General features: G+C 37.1%; 1 protein-coding gene across 3 annotated transcripts in view; it reads left to right on the plus strand.

The window, feature by feature from the left end:
* Window positions 1-17,742, plus strand: part of SYT9 (synaptotagmin 9) — a 72,212-nt gene that overhangs the window by 27,741 nt on the left and 26,729 nt on the right. For all 3 annotated transcript variants that reach the window (XM_056354926.1, XM_056354927.1, XM_056354928.1), the window contains exons 2-3: window positions 5,785-6,136; window positions 9,027-9,573. In XM_056354926.1, the coding sequence (XP_056210901.1) occupies window positions 5,785-6,136; window positions 9,027-9,573 (899 nt within the window). The remainder of the gene's footprint in view (window positions 1-5,784; window positions 6,137-9,026; window positions 9,574-17,742) is intronic.

The raw sequence follows: 17,742 nt of genomic DNA on the forward strand, positions 1-17,742 counted from the left end.
CCAAATGGGTTTTAGAAGATTTGCTATTCATTTGCTCCAGCTACATCTCCTGTCGTGCAAATGTAGCACCCTAACTGATTCTGCTTAACAGGATGAAACAGAGCCGCTGAGGCCATCTCCATGTCACGTTACCCACAGAGTACTTGACAACCTGGCACGGTATCATTAACTGGTGTCCTCTCTTCTGTTATATTGTTATTTATGCATGTTTTCCAGATTATACTATATAGTATTTTTTATCAGCTATTCGAAGACCAAATGTATACAGTAATTTTGCATATTTAATCAGTTGTGCAAAGTATGTATTCAAAGAGAATATGGTAACAACCAGAAAAAAACAAGTATAAGGCATGGGAGCTTGGATGAATCTTACTACAGTTAAGTATATGTAGTCACAAAAAAATTTATTTTCTACTATGCTTTGTTTGTATCCATGTTGCTTGTGAAACAGAAGCTTCAGTTTTCACAAGAGGAGCAACATGATTCTTTGTCAGTAGATAACCACTGCAAGATGTCAGAAAGAAAAATGCAAGCCCTTGAACATATGACTCCTCTCCTGTCTTTAAGAACCACTGCTCACTCAGCCAGCTGTCTGACTAGTAAAGACATTTTTTGTCACTTACAAACTCTAGCAGAGTATTACATGTCAGCTAAGTTGTCAAGGAAATTTGCATTTACACAGACTAAATATATTAAGAGGAAAGACTTGTGGCAACAAAAAGAAATTCTTCTTGGAACAAGTTTAATTTATTGGATTACAGATGTTAAGCTTTATCATAGAGACTGATCAGTTTTCTTCAGCAAGTGTACTTTTAAGCGTTGTGCTCACATACAATTTTGATTGCAATTAATAAGCTACCTCAATATGAGGTCACCTTACCTGAATCACTAACAAAATACTCTGTTTACATAATTTTTCTTCTTAGTAAACAAAACTAGAATCTGCTGCTACAAAATAAAAAATATTTTGCTATACTTTGAGTCCTTTTTTCCTGTTTATGAATGTCCATGAACAATTTTTTTTTTCTGAAGGCTCTAATTTTGTGATCTTACCAATAAATTATGATGTCAATCTTGTGTCAATTTTGAATTATGTCACAGCAATTGCTGCTGGAAAAATATCCTCAGCAAACAAATCTCTATTGCTTGTGCACTTCTGTGGTGAATATTTTGCATGATGCTTTAGTAATTCTGATTTCATATTGAAATTGTGCTGTGGAATTTATGTAGATTTAAACTAATTTTAAATTATCTTGGTGAAATTCTAGGGTTATATTTCATTGATCTAGTTCTTTTATGAAACTTAGCTCATTTTAAGCAATACTTGGAGAAAACATTACACAAATCTGTAACCTAAGGAAAGCAGCTGAAGAGAAAGCACACACTGATAAACCAGAATTCATAACACTATTTAGGAAGAAAAAAATATGCAAGAGGATTAGAACAGGGTCTTAACCAACACAAGAGCTACTCATATCCTAAGGCCTACCTATAAGATGTAGAACACACAACTTGGAAAAAATGTCACTAACAGCTACTAACAGCCTCAAATACTCGTAAAGCCCAGTTACAGTACATTTTTAGAACACGGAAAATGTTGTTACTATATGAAACCCTGACAGTGATCTCACTTAGGCCTGTTCTGTTGTTCCACATTCATAAATTTCAGGGTCAGACAGACAAGAGTTGGAGTATGTAAGTGTAATAAAAATAATATAATCTGAGATTCGCTCCCTTGGGTTTTCAGCTACCTTACTTTAAAGAATTTCCCAGAAAGTTTCTAAACACAGTGTTAAGGATAATTAACTGTGTTCAGTAATATTTCACAGAAGAATATATTAGCTGAGAATTATTCCTTTGTCTCAAGAGTCTTTTGCGAAGAGACACCTTTCATCTTGAACAAGTGCCAGCTATGTTAATTAAGAAAAACTTGTGAAGCACAAATGAAACTATACACTGCAATATTAGGTTAAAACAGCTTCACTAAGTACTTTAAAAACTTATCCTAACAACACTTCTCTGGAAAAATACTTTATAGCACAATTACAGAGCTGAATTATGGCTGACCCTCCATAGATGTATTTGCATGAAAGAAAGACAATTAGATTTTCAAAAGCACAGCTAGGATTTCAGCAGTAGGCACTGATGTTTCCATTGTTTTTCAATAAGTTAGCTGTATAACCACTTCATATTCCTTAAAATCTCTCCCTAAGCAACAAAAACTTAATGAAAGGAAGAACATTTTTTCTCAGGAAATGACAACTTGAAATTACCATTGAATTTGGACAGAATCCTATTCACAAAGATTGACTGGTCTGTCCCAATACATCCTAAAGTCTAGTAGCATAATTGTTCATAGTGAGTTAATTTTATCATTTTAATTGAATGCCGTTTGGAATTTGTTGGTTTTAAATCAGAAAAGATTGCTTGTATTGGGCTAAGAATATATGTATTGCAAGATTTTAAATTGCTAAGATTTATTTCACTTCTTGCTAGCCAAACAACACCTAATAGATCCATGTGTATATTACAACAATGCTGGAATATCCCTTTAATATTTTAAGAGTACATGTTTTTAACCAGAAATTTGGGCTTACTTTCTAAAGAATACATTATTCATTATCAACATGCCATTATACTGTCCAGGTATTGACATGCTGGAATTTTGGAGCTCAAGTCATGTTGCAACCATGATCAGGAAGGTATAGTTGTGAAATTTTGACTTGAATTCTTAGCTACATGTCAAGATATTTGGCTGGCATTGTGGTTGCACCAGGGAAGAGATCAGTGCAAGTACTTGTGTGTGGCACAGAGGCCTTCCTTGTGTTCATGAGATTCTCCATTGCAGAGCATAAAGAGCTTGTATGAATGCAGAGTAGGTATAGAAAGCAGATATATTAGTTAGCCACTAATGGAACTGGCCAAATGCTAAATGTCAGCACAGAGGATCATCAAAAACACGGCAAAATGTACACAGTGAATTTATATGTTGCAATGCTACTGAAAAAAACTTTTTTCTGAAACAGTCAGCACCATTCCTCACAGCTTCCAAAGCCCATGCCTGCCTGTAAACTGCTTAGCCTTGCCTGCACTTTGATTCACAGTTGCAGTTTAGACTTACATCAGATACTGCTCTGGAAAACATGTTGCTCTAATTCTTGTGAAAGCAGAGTGAATTGAGAAGCAGCTGGATTTTTGAGGAACACTTTCTGTGCTGTAGATCTCTGATTTTTGTAAGGACAAACAAGACTTACCCTGCTCTCATTACAAAGCAGAGGAAATCACTGGCATCAGATGAGTACTGCTACCGCATGGGAATACAGATAAACAGGCTTAGGAAAACTGAGACATCTGGAAAGATGGAGTAAAAATTATACAGAAAACAGTATGTAACAGTACAAACGGCTAAAGTAAAAGCAGCTCCAGGACACAGCCAAAAATATCTTCACTTGAGACTGCACTCACCCCAGCTATTCACACTGGATCTGCCCAGCTGCTGAAAACTGCCAGCCAGCTCTGCAGTGTATGAAAATGAGTGTGTAATGAAAGGTAACAGTTTGGAGCACTGCCTTTTAGCCCCACTGTCTTTCATAGAAGTAAGACAGATACATGATTGTCCCTTAGAAGTCAGAAAGAAGTAAAACCAAGATGAAAAACAATCCCTTCTTACTCTGTGACTTGGCAAGTTACCTGAACTGTGTATTACCCAGCTTCTCTGAAAGTAAGCTGTGAGATAAGGGTACTCAGTGTTATGTTACTTAATGCAGAGGTATATTATAAAAGCCCTTCAAGTTCTCCAAATGAACATAGTTCATATTGCTCTTGTGTTTTTTCTCATGATGTCAGTTCTCTAGATGACTGTGTCCTCTGGTAAAGTCATCTTCAAGGTAGGGGATGTTGGTCTACCTTTCAAATTGTTCCTTGCCTTCACATGTCCTTGGCATCAGGCAGTGTCCAGTTCTCACCTTGTAATATTCTGACTGGTTCTGACAACTCCCAGATTCACATTTCTTTTAATGCTGGATCATTTACTTGAATCAGTTTTTTAAAAACTGACCTTTTAGCAGACCTCTGACATATTTCCTTTCTCCCCAGGGAATCCAAGACAAATTGCCTTATTCTGAAGGTGTTTCACTACTGGACCCCAGTTCCTCTGTTTTTTAATCAAATTGAGAGGTTGTGCTCTGCCTCCACTGCCAGACTTGTTTACCAGTAAATATTCCAAAAATATCAAGAACCACCATTCTACTTTCTCTTAAATTGCCTTTTATGCACGGGAGGAATTTGTTTAATTAATTTCAGCTCTGAAACTCTTTGCTATAATTCCAAACAGCTGCTGTGCTGTCCCTAGTGTTAATGAGTTTTGTCTTCGTATGACTGGGAGAAGGACAGAAAGGGCCATGCTGGCAAAAATTGGTTAAAATTGGTTTTCAGCATGCAAAATAAACTGGACAGCTCCTGAGTGAAACTGATTGCAGTGTCACCCTCTCCTCTCTGTAGAAATTTAACCTGTCTGGCCAGTGAGAATGAGACTCACAGCAGGGGCAGAAGGTATTGACTTTTTGAAAAATATTCCTCTTTTTGTTTTTCAAATTGACTGAGGCAGTTTCATCTGAATTGTCATTCTTAAATAATTGTCCTAGAAGGAGCAGTACATTTCAACCTCATGCCATCCTTTGAAAATTTAGGCTAGCTTTTAGCTAAAGAGATGCAGCCTGACATTCTGAACCTACACACAGTGTGAAAAACTACTTTGATCAGGCTGTGCTTATAATTTAAGGCAGTAAAACAGAATTCCTACTAATTGTATTTAAGGCATGATGTACTGTATAATCCACTAAGAAACTTGGTTTCAAAAACACGGTAACCATAAAAACAGCTGTTCCAATGAGTCATTTTCCCAACATGCAACTTAAAGCAAAACAGAGAAGAAGCCTCTCCCAGTTGTAACTTGTTTGTGTTGATATTATTATGGAGTAGGATTAATGCTAGGAATGTGGGGGAAAACAACAAAAAACTCTTCTCCACATTTCGTTTTATACCAGAAGTTTGAAAACAGGAAAAAAAACTTTTAGAGTTAAAAACCAGAAAAAATTCAGTTTTGAAAAAATATCGGTACCTAAACTAAATTATTAATGACAAGCCATGTATTGGTAGTCCAAAATAATTTGCAAAGTTAAGAATGAGTCTAAGATTAGAAGGAAGTGAATTAAAAGAAGATACTTAGTTGAATACCAAAAAAATATAAAAAATCATGTCACATATGTGCATGTGTGCGTATTTTCACAGTGTTTAAGTATAATACAGACACTGGAAGAGGTAACAGTAAGATCTGGTAAAGGAGGTGGAGGAAACTGCACTGCAAAAAAGGAAAATAAAAGACAAAATTTACTGCAGGCATTGCTCTTTTTTTCCATATAAAGTTGAGTGAACAAGTGAACAAATGAACAGCCCTTTTCATACTTAGAATAAGCCTTCATCCCACACAGCTGTTGGAGGGGAAATATGAACTAAGTTCCATCAAGATAAGCCTTATACTGAATTCCAAACAAGGTTCAATATTTTTTTTTTTTTTTGAGGGGGTGGTTGGTGGTGGGAGTGGGGTGGAGGGGAAGAATAGGATGTTTATGATGTTTCTATTATATGACTGTTGCAGGGACCAGAATTTAATTTTTGTAGGTCTGCATTGCAGATGCGTTTACTTCCCATATTGTAAGCCTTGGAGATGCAGAGCTCCAAAGGCTACAAAGATGTGACATGCATTGTTGTTTTTTTTGTTTGCAGATATCTCAATAAGCTTGCTCTCCTTAGTTGTCACAGCCTGTGGTCTTGCTCTGTTTGGTGTCTCTCTATTCGTATCCTGGAAGCTTTGTTGGATTCCTTGGCGAGAGCGTGGTCTGCCATTTGGGAACAAAGACAACAAACAAGAAGCACTGAACTACACAGATACAGAGACCAATGACCATGACTACAGCGAGGATTATCTGGGTCAGCCTACAGCCTATCCGGAGTCCTCCATGAAGATCAGCCACACCTCCCCTGATATTCCGTTAGATGCTCAGGCGGGAACGAAGGAGAACTGTGTACACAATGTGCGAATGCATCGTCAGATCACTGAACCAACCTCTTCTGCTCGGTCAGTAACTCCAGTTCCTGTCTGATATTAATGAATACAGATGCAGTCAAAAGAGCACAGCTTGATTATCCAGTGCCCTGATCTATTTAAAATGCATAATTTCCTTGCCACATTCTTTAAAAAAAAACCAACCAAAACCACACACAAGTTATTCTTTGAGGTGTGCAAAACAGCATCACAGTGCTATTCCACTCTTCGATTGACTGCTGTCTCATTTGTGCCTCTCCCTCAGGAGCTGGACAAGACAAAGCACTGTGTGTCCCTTAAAGCACCAGAGCAGCCTAGATTTAGCTTGTAAAGCATATTAATTTGCACTTAGCACTGATGCTGAACACTCAGTGATATCTCCTCAAAGATTTTTAAAACAGCCAAAGAAGAAAAGTAGGGCAAGCTAATGAAACACTTGCAAGAGTTAGGAAATAGAATTAAAAATCATAGAGTTTAGCCACAATCATGACTGTGGGGGGAAAAGTGACTGAACAAGAGTTAGCAAGGTCTCCAGGGGAACTGGAGAACCAGTACAGGGGGGAAGAGGAAAGAGGGAGATGAGAGTATGTGCAGGGGCAGGTGATAAAAGAATTATGTTTCACACAGTAAGAAAAAGGATCAGCATGTGAAAAGCCAGTAAATTTCTGAGTCAAAGCAGATTCAGCTGGAGAAGGTATACAGCACTAGTCCAATTGCTCTTTGCTAGCCTTCTTTCTTGGCCATGCGGGAGAACAAGTTTTGCCTGCAGGCACACCTGAACATGGGTAAGATGACAGCAGCTAGCAGCCAGTTCAGTAATAACCAGTTGTGCAAAGCATATCTTAGAAAAAATTTGAGGTCCCTGGAACATTATTAATACTATGCAGCAAAAGCTCCAGGTGCCCTTCCTCTGTAGATTAGCATAAAAATGTCTTGGGCTTAGATTATTGTAGGAATTTCTGGGGAGGTCAAAGCCATAATTATGGATACCAAAGTATCTGCCCTACCACACACAAGATTGAATTCCAGCCAAGGACTAACAGCCCAGAAGTACAGTACAGGGCTGATGCTGCTGTGTTTTCAAACTGCTGGGAAATAAGCATGTCATGAGATTCATTAACAACAGAAGATTCACATCCGACATCTAACTCCAAGAGCTCTCATGTGTGTCTTCAATATTGTGAAAGTACTGAGTCAGATACAGGCTTTTAGTGCTGCAACAAGGCAGCAATTCTGATACTTAATCAAATGATAAATGCATGGTATCACCACTGCATAGCCATCTCACCAGAAGCAGCAGCGATCCTAATCTGTGAAGAACTTGCCTCAGCATCCTGAGTGCATGGACAATGTCTTCTTCCTGTGAATCTCTGCAGATCTTTCTTCTGTCAGCTTTTCCCAGTCTGGCTCTCTCTAGCAGGTGTTAGTTACACTGGCTCTCTGTACCCAAGGGCATGGCTTGGCCAGGTCTCACCCCTACCCTGTACCATATGCTGATACATGTGTTGCTTTTTGCTCTTCTTTCATTGCCCCTTACTTTTGCCCAGGTCTTCTGCAAAAGACTCTTTCACCGATCAGGAGGGGCCCATCTTCCTTGTACTGCATTGTTCATTTGTTCATCTCTGTCTCTGCTGCTTTCTGGCATAACTGGGTAGCCAGCTGTGGCTTTGCTGTGTGGCCAGAGACCAGGCACCTGCCCCTACTACAATCCCTGCTAAGCTGTCTCTCCCGTGCATTCCTTTTTATTCCTCCCCAGGATATTCTGCACTTCCCACTGCCATGAGAAGCTTAAGGGTTGAACAATAATTTTTATTTTTTTTTTTTGTGACATGATAATATTTTATGATGAAAATTACTAATGGATAGCTATAAAATTACATATTTGTTATGCAACAAGAGAAAAAATAGGATAGTATATAAGAGGCTGTTTTAAGCATGTGTAAACACATATTTACAAGGAAGGAATGAACAATGAAAGCAGAGGAACTATTGCTGATTACATTCAACATAAATAGCTTTGGACTAATCCTGTGCGAGAATTTTCCACGTGCTCTTTCTGTGTTCAACCACAGCTCATGGCATGCCAATATACTGAATGATCGCTGCATATGAATAGGACAAAAAAGTTGAATCCAACTCATATAAGATTAGGATTTTACCGAATACAACTTCCACATCCCACTACTCTGACAGGGATGCAAATTTGATTTCTGTTATCATCTCATGAAGTGGAAATTTCAATCACAATAACTGAGTGACTCCAGTTAATAAATTTCACTGGACTGAAGCTAAAAGCAAATTTCTCTCCTCGGGGTAATAAAACTAAAGTAGCTTTTCAGCCAAAATACCACAGAGCTTATTACATCAGGTATGAGAGAATTGTTGGGGTGGTCAACAAACCATTTCAGACCAGAACAGCTCACTTGTTAATAGAGCAGCTGTAGAGATCAACAAGTAATAAAAATACAGAGATGTCAGGAAGTATCCTCCTTTTGTCCAGCTTTACCTTAGAACCAGAAATCAGCAAGTTCAGCTGGCATAATAGGCCAGATCCTACTGCTGTTTACATAATATAACCCATTTCATAGGCATTAATCGAAAGGATTCGGTTGAAAATGATAACCAATAAGAATAGCTACAGTTCTTAGTCATGTTGCATTATACTTGCCAATAAGGCAGATCCTCTGGATTTGCAATGGCCATGAAATTGCATTTGCCACGTACTTCAGCCAGGTTTGGAGAGTGTGTACCACTAGCTTAAGACACAGGAACAGAAAATTATGTGGTACTAGCAGTCTAATGCTGAAGGTGAGCTCTCACAACTGTTGGGTATCATGCTTTATCACTTTATGCAAGTAAAGCTGTGCACAGATTCTTATCATCTCCAACACAATCTGTTTCAATTCTTTCATTTTCACCTAAGGCATAACTCAATCCGAAGACAGCTCAACCTCTCCAATCCGGACTTCAACATCCAGCAGGTTCAGAAACAGGAGCAACTGACAGGAATTGGCCGCATTAAGCCAGAGCTATATAAACAAAGATCAGTGGACACAGATGATGGCCGGAGGAGTAACAGCAAGGCATGTGGAAAACTGAACTTTATTCTGAAATACGATTGTGATTTAGAGCAGCTGATAGTGAAGATACACAAGGCCATCAACCTGCCAGCAAAGGACTTCTCTGGAACTTCAGATCCATATGTGAAGATATATCTGCTTCCTGATAGGAAAACAAAACACCAGACTAAAGTGCACAGAAAGACCCTAAATCCAGTATTTGATGAAGTTTTTTTATTTACTGTCCCATACAATGATCTCAACACAAGGAAACTCCATTTCTCTGTGTATGACTTTGACAGATTCTCCAGGCATGACTTGATTGGCCAAGTGATAGTGGATAATTTTTTAGATTTGGCAGATTTTCCCAGGGAATGTAATATTTGGAAGGATATTGAATATGTCACCAATGTAAGTATTATAATTTTTCTTTTTGAAATCTTTTTGTTTCTGATTTTTTTTTAACCTGATTATAACTGCAATTGTCTGATAGATTTATGAAGGAAAATACTCTATTTTCTCTCTTTCTCAAGCTTTGACCTTAATCCAAGGAAATGAACAGTACATTTTCAGTCCTCATTTCTCATTCTTTGGATATATTAAAGAATGTCTTACGTAGGAGATCATGGTTTAGTCATTGCCCTACTGATAGGGTAGGAAAACTGGAGAATGTTTTTCTCTTAAACTTACTTAATCTAAAATTTACTTAAGGAAATACTACTTTTCTTATTTTGCCTGTCTTTCTGTGTTTTGCATGATTTGCATGACCTTCAGTCCTTCAAAAGACTGTATTCTTATAAAGTGAGCTAACACTACATCTATAATTTAGGCAAACAGAAGTTTGACAATGCTGTTCCATGAAAGCAATGAAACACACTGAATTGGTTTAACTCTTTGTTTGTCATCACTTTTGTTACATAGGGAAATGGGAATCTTACAAAATAATTCTACATTTCTGTTATCCCAAAGTCTCTGGTATCAAATTCTATGCAGGGATCCAATTAGTGATTAGGTACAAAATCACAAAAATTAGTTTTGGTAAAGAAAGAGCTTTTTTCTCAAAGCATAACACAACCTTCTTGTAATGCTATTAGAATTTAATCACGTGCATCCTATGGAGAACAGACCTTCAATGAGAATGATACATTACAGAAATCCACAAAGGTGAGATACTAGTGCCAAGAGTCAGTAAATATTTCATTTGCTATGTCAAACCATACTCAAATGGAGTACACATTTTAGATGAAATAAACAAAACATTACTAACAGTAAGATCAAAGTGTAAGTTTGTTAGACTTCAGGAAAGCATTTAAGTGTATGCTTAGCTGAGTGTAAGAAGCCATTGAAAAGTAAAGGATGTTCTGAGACAAATACTTTCCTGAATGCAGATCTTCATCTTATACTTTTGTGGCCTGGTAGCATGTCCATGTTACAGACCAAACTGATTCCTTTTTTTTTGATTGGAATTTCTTTTTGAACATTGTCTTTGTTCTAAGGTGATTTCTCAGTGTTCTTAGTGTTACCTATACATGTGTAGAACGTGCTTGTGCACCCGCTGCACAATCTCCTTCCACACTAGAACTGCAGCAGCAGCAATAGCAGTTCCCTCACTCAAGGTACAAGCAGGATGATGGACACTCAGTGTCAAAGGAAGATGAACCTGTTTTATCTTAGAAAAAGTTACTGCTTTTCAACTGCAAGGGAAAAGTAAGAATCTGACAGAGAGATGACAGTCATTCCAAGTGAAAGCCTGCCTTCATGCAACATTAAGTGTCCCAAGTTCAACTTTTCAGTTTTACAATCAACTGAAAATTGAATGCACATGCACACTGGAATTACTTTGATATGTACCAGTCCTTTTTCCATGCTTTAATTCTGGCAAAAAATGGACTCTGATATTTTCTTTTTAATCATTTCCCCTTCCAAATTTCAAAAGTGATGCAGCAGATAGTTTGTATTCAGATGTTCTGTAATCTCTGAAATTAAATTCAGGACTGAAACATGAGTCATTCATTAACACCTACTAATATTAATTCCTGTGTGAAGTGTAAGTTTGTTTATCCAAACAGAACACATGACCTGCCATATACACTTGTCACCCAGTTTTTAACTAACGGAGACCTTATCAAAGCAAATGAATAATAAGACATAAGACACACAATCCAATTTTGGCTAATGTGAGTTCTGAGATAAGAGTATCAGATAAATGAAAGTGTGGAGTACTCAGCTTACTAATTAACGTTTCCAAAATTGCAAAGGTTAGAACTTACTCCATAAAGTTATAAGAAACCCTCCAAGCATCATTTAAGAAGCCAAGTTTCAGCACATTTCCTTGCCTGAGTAGCCTAGGTATCTCACAGACCGACAGCAGAACATGAATCCTATGAGCTACTCGGTGAAGCTGCTGAAGTGAATACTCCTGTGGCTGCACTCCAAACCAGGCCAGCAGGCAGTATTAGTGAATCTCTGAAATAAATGTTAGCAAAGTTTTGAGCAGCATTGGGCAGTTTATGGTTGCAAACAAACTGTATTGGCTGTAGGAAATTTTCACTCATTTTATCTTTGAATGTCCTGTTGTTTCAAATAGTAATAATTACAAAACAGACAAATGCTGGGCACACTTATGAAGGAAATTCACTCAATGCAGATCAACAAAGAGTGCAGCCACAAGGGATAAACATACTAGAAAAAGGGAAGTTCCACACAACTACACATGACAAGTTTGTCATACTTCTGAAGAGTACATTCATTTTAATTCCTTGTGCATCTTATTATGCTGTATAACCAGTGATCCCAAAGGCCGTTATTTTACATTCTCCATTTTATTATGTTCTAATCCAATTTGACACACTAATATAAAAGAATGTATTAAATCCTTCTCTGCCCAGAAAAATGGAAAATGGCCTATTTCAAGTGAGCACTGCAGATTATGCCTGAAATGTCAGCTTTACTGCAAACAATGCCGTTAAATAGACCTATTATGCTATGTGCTTTCTTCTGTTTTCTAATAACACTGGAAGATTTTTTTATTCAAAACCAACAATTTTGATTCTTTGGACAATAACATCTGCTCCTATCCCAGAGTTTGAAAGTATTTCATAACACAGACGGGTGTCAGCATAAAAATTTTCTACACACTCAAAAGCAATCTGCCTCCAAACACAAATCTCCAATATCAAAATTGTTGATCTTCTAATCCCAGGTCCTCTGAGCATAAAATCTCTCTCCTGTAACACTGACACTTTCTCCAACCAGAAAAAAAGCAGCAGTGGGCTGTTTAATGGAAGAAATAATTAAGTGGATCAACTTTAGATGAACATGAAATGAACTAGATAAGCTTTTTGTATATCTACCAGACAGATTACACTGGTTTCTGGCTCATCAGGAAAGAAAGATGCTTTTTATTTTTAGGATGGGTTTCAGTAGTTGGTATGATTTATTTAGTAGCCTCTAAAACACATTCAGGGTTTGGGGTGGGGTTTTTGGGGTTGTTTTTTTCAATGTTCATAGACTGATAGTATGTTCTGAAGAGAAAAGGGATGTTAATATTTCCTTGGTTGACATCTTCAGACTCAGATCAGGCAAAAATGCATGGCTTTGTCACAAAGTAAGATAAACAACTGTGAAGGACCTGAAGCTGTCCATTAGTCCATTTCAGATAAAAGAGAATCTTTCCTTTTAGAAGGTGCTACATATCCACTTGCACAACTTGCTGGGCACCCAGAAAGGAAAATCTTTTCTCAAGAACTGCTTGTTAAATATCACCAGGCAGCTGTAGAGCATGGAGAAGGATTTCTGTGAACTGGAAATCTAGCTCTGGTTCATACTGGCTGTTTGGATTCTCAAAATGCTTGGCCTTTGTCACTTGCTAAGCAGCTGATCTTTCTAGACAAGAGGAGTATTTAAAAGTGGCCTCCCCTTAGAGCAGAGGAATAATTGGATTAAGAAAGAACAATGTAAATTTCCATTCTTAGCTGGGCCAGCATTTCCAAAATGACTACTCATTTTCAGAGGCAAATTTGTGACTTTGGTCTTATAGTATTTATAGCTTTTGACACTGATGCTATCTTTTCAGTTGTCAGATATAGTTATACTTGTGATCTAGGCATGGTAGAATGAAAACTGGTTTTTTTTCAGAATGTCTAAGTTTATATATACACTTAAAAAAAAAAATTGTACTCATAACACCCTATTCACACCTTTATCTCATCTCACTCTGAGGCTGAACATCCCAGACTAACCTGTTTTTGTGAATCTTTCTAGACCATTCTTTTCTCAAAGGATATTAACAAGGTTTCCCGTGATTACGCACCTAATATTCTACAAATTGTAGCAGTATATTGACTGTTAGCATTTATCCTTATCTTGTGGTTCCTTTGAGACTCTGCTGTATCCACCTCCTGTGAAGGTGTGAAGTAAACTGAAACTCTGAAAAAGGTAAATCAGTTGGTCAGATCCAAACCATGGTTTATTCTTTATCTGCAAACAATCAGAGTACTAGAAAGGATTCAAAAGTTGTTTTGAAAATTGCTGTGTTGAAGTACTTCCACTTTTGTTTCTAGCTAAGCATTGAAGAGTGTAGCACCCATCCCCAAAGTTAAAAACCAGTATATCAGGATACAAAAGGAAAGTGAAAATATAGAAGAAATATATTTCTGAAAGAAAGACAGAAGAGATTACAGAAAGAAAACCATAGGTAATACATACAGAATTTGAGAAGTAACATGTCACAGACTTTATAGAATGTGTATGGGTCACTGAAAATCCAAAAGATAGTTCTGGATAGCTCAAAGTTATAAAGAAACACAAGCTCTATATCAAGTTGCTTGACATATAGAAAGAGCTAGCATATGCTAAAAGTTGCCAACCCAAGAAATTGATTGCACCTGTTTTTAAGAATCTTCAAACTCTTTTAGGGCATATGTAGTGGTCAAGAATACAAGTGTGTCAGAAAATGCTGATTTGCTTTTGCACAGATCCAGTAAACAAAACTGTATTTAAAAAAAACCAAATGAATTTAAGTTGCATGTTGGTATACATGCTAGTGTTTTCACAAAGAAACAGTTAAAAAGTAGGATGGTTATAAAAATTGAAATTCTGCATTCTAGAAATGCTAACTGTTCTCAAGTTTGCCCAAGAAAGATTTCATAATTTGTATTTTTAGGCATTTATGTTGTATAACTGAGATGCAACTGGAATCATAACATCACCAGAAGGAAGTTTCAAGTTCCCTGTTTCAGGGATGTTAATGCCAACCACAGTATGTGTGGAAGAGAGACAAAAAGAGACTAAATTATTTCAGTCAGTTGTTTATGGAATGCATAATAAAAATCTAAAATTTTGAAAAATGACTAAACCTACCAGATTTTTTGCAGTTCAAAACTATTCTGTCCTCAAACTGAAAAAACACTTCCTTACAGGTTGCATTGCTCAGGACCATTCTTGCTAAGAGGCTGTGAGCATTTTAATGTGTGCCAAACACACATGCATAGGTACAGGTCATAATCCTTAGGGTATACACCCTCAAAACTTGAGAAAATTAAATCTTGTGCTTTGAAAGAAGTAGGTAAATACTTTTTCTGATTCATGGACAGTGGAACAGACTCACACAAAAAGGATGTGACTTGCTCCAGACATGACACTACTTAACAGCAGAAATGAGACCGGGTCCAGAATCTGCAGATTCCTGGCACCAGCCTTAATCTACTCTATGTAGCATTGCTCATCTTCTTTGACAGTGTACAGATACTGTAGCTGGCAGTAAGTCAACTAAGTCCACCTACTCCAATTTTAAAAAATGTTTAGCTTGTCAAGATGTTTTAGCTAGTATTTCTAAAATTCCTGTTCTGGCAAGTTCCTGGGTTTAGAAAAGTGATGGCATTGAGTGAGATCTCAGAAAAGCATCTAAAATGTTTACAATTGTTAACAAAAATTTCTGAGTCAACAGTTTGAGAAGGAACAGAAACAAACCAAATCCCTGGCTTTATGTATGAATTCAAATCCAAACCATCAATGTGAAGTGCCATGTCTACTTTTAGGACTGTAGCAGTAAATGGGAAACATTAGCTGATTTATTTTTCTTTTCCTCGTAGTACAGAAATATCCAGTATTAATCTGGTGTTCCATTTGTTTAAAATGAGTAGGCTTTGGCATCAGGGAGGCAATCAAATGCAAGTCTTTCTAGAAAAGATAGATTTGCAAACCCATGTGTCTTGCCCACATTAAAGCATGCCAAAAGCTTAAGGAGCAACAACAATTATTTCATGGCTAGACACATTAAGGTAGTAAATACAAGAGGTAAGATTCACTTCACTTAAATTTTAGAGTAATTTCAAAAAAATCACAACAACTCCACAACCAAACCCAGAAGTACTGAGAAAAATATCGAAAGCATGATTGCTGTCAAGAGGCAGGTCAGTGAATATTCATCTTCTCCTAAGTCACAAAGGTCACTCTGTTTTGTTATTTTTCTGACTGTTCTTAATGAAATGTACAGAAAAAATGGAAGTCCATGTGTAATGAACCATTTCTTAGTCAAAAGATGCTGAAAAGTCATAGATCTTTAGTTCTTCAGATTTCTACAGATCACCACATAAGGAAGCAAAAGAGATTAATAAGCCTTCAGCATCAGCTCAACAGATATAGTAGTCTTCGTACAGTGCAGGACAAGCTGTAGCCAGTGTTTTTCCTACAGTTTTACATTTTTTAATAACCATGTACTTAAATGGGTTCATTTTCAAAACAAGGCTTTTCCTTTTGACTTCTTGTGTTTTCTTTTTTAATCTAATGATTTTGCTAATTACTTTGTAGGAGAAGGTTTGTCAGAAATTAAATACATCTAAAAGATTAGGAGACAGCACTCAGCATGGCTACACAAAGGACAGATACAGTTATGTACAATTTTATAAGATAGAGATAAAATGTTGACATATGTTTTCAGAAAACTTTAAGACAGCAGATGCCTAATTCTCTTTGGAGCAACTGGGTATACAGAATAATATTCAATAAAACTTGGGGTGGTGTCTGAAGTAAAGAAAAGTTAAATGCCTTGAAGAGCAATGGTTTGAGGTGCAGCTAGGCTGGTCCTGAGTTAGTGGTACAAGCACCCCAAGCTTGTCTCTAAAAATCATGGTGATTATTCCGTGCAAGTGCCCCACAGGCATGGTCAGAAACAGGATGAATCGTGCAGTATCACTGAAGCCTCAGCTAACATTTATTGGGGTTTTGGGATTAGTTTAAGAAGATGGTAATTCAGAGACCTGTGTATTTGTGTATGTACCACTTGAAGTTCACAGAACCCAGAAGTATGGACATCAGAGTTTCCAAGTAAGCTTTTTCAGTCTACAAAAAACATACAAACAGACAAACAAAAACAAAGTCAAAAATAAAGCAGACAAACTTCAGTTAAAGAATTTTAAGGATTTTTTTTAAAAAATAAAAAGTATTATGAGAAGACTGAAATTTTAGAATAAGATGTTTTGATTTCTTATTTGGAATGCACTTCTATTGCAACATTTTTAAAAATTCTGAAAGTTGAAACGGGAACAAAACTTCCTGGTTTTTATCAGAACAAAATGTTCCAAGTCAAGTGAGGGATATTATGCTTCAAAACGGAATAAAATCCTGGTTTCCACACTGGTTCTTCCCCTGCTCATCAATGCTGCATACTCTTGAGCTCTCTATTTTGTCTTTGTACCATACATGTTTCCCTGGTGTGACAGCCCCAGAACAGCAATAGTGAATGAAGAACATTTTCCTCGACACATTAGCTGCACGCTAAAAAATGTTAGACCCAATCCTAAATTCCTGGTTTTCCAGCTTAGTGGAAGAGTCTGTAACGGTCCCTGTTCTACAAATCCCCCTTCTCCTTTCCTCTCATCTTCCTCTGCCAAGTCTCTTTTTCCCAGAAAACTCTCTCTAAACAAGGCTTTTGGAGATAGCCTTCAGTGAAACAGCCCACAATAGCATACAGACTGCACATCAAGCAAAACCAAAATGTCATCCCAGTGAGCCAACCCTGTCCTTTGATTGTATCATCCAAAATCATTAGTGGAGTTGCAAACAAAAACACAAAAATGCTCTAGTATATTACAATTCATAGGCAGCCATTCCTCAAAGTTGAGCAAAGAGCACTTTCACAGCGTTAAGGCTAAAATAGCTGTATTAAGGTGATCTTGGCTGTAACCATTCCGCACATAATTCAAGATTAGACTGTGCCTTTTTTCTACATTGTTATATAACTTTCAATTTAAACATGTATTTAGCCAGGCAGGGGGAAAAAAATCACTTCAAACATGCATTTAATTATTGAACAGTTTTGGGAATGCTTACTTTGTTTTTCTAGAAGAGGTCACAGAGGGCATTTCAATAGCTTATGGATTCATCAAAATTTCTGAAAAATCCTACTTTTTAAATTTAGTTTCAATATTTCGAGCCAAACTTGAAAGTATTCTTCCCTCTGAACATACTGTGCTTGTGTGAAAAGCCTCAAGCCATTTTTAGTCTTTAATCCCCACAAGATATCACAGCCATCAGGCATCTTTCTCCACCAAACGGGGTATTTCAGAGTTTTACAGTTTT

Source organism: Falco biarmicus, chromosome 10 (genome assembly GCF_023638135.1).
Source record: "Falco biarmicus isolate bFalBia1 chromosome 10, bFalBia1.pri, whole genome shotgun sequence".
Lineage (NCBI taxonomy): Eukaryota > Metazoa > Chordata > Aves > Falconiformes > Falconidae > Falco > Falco biarmicus.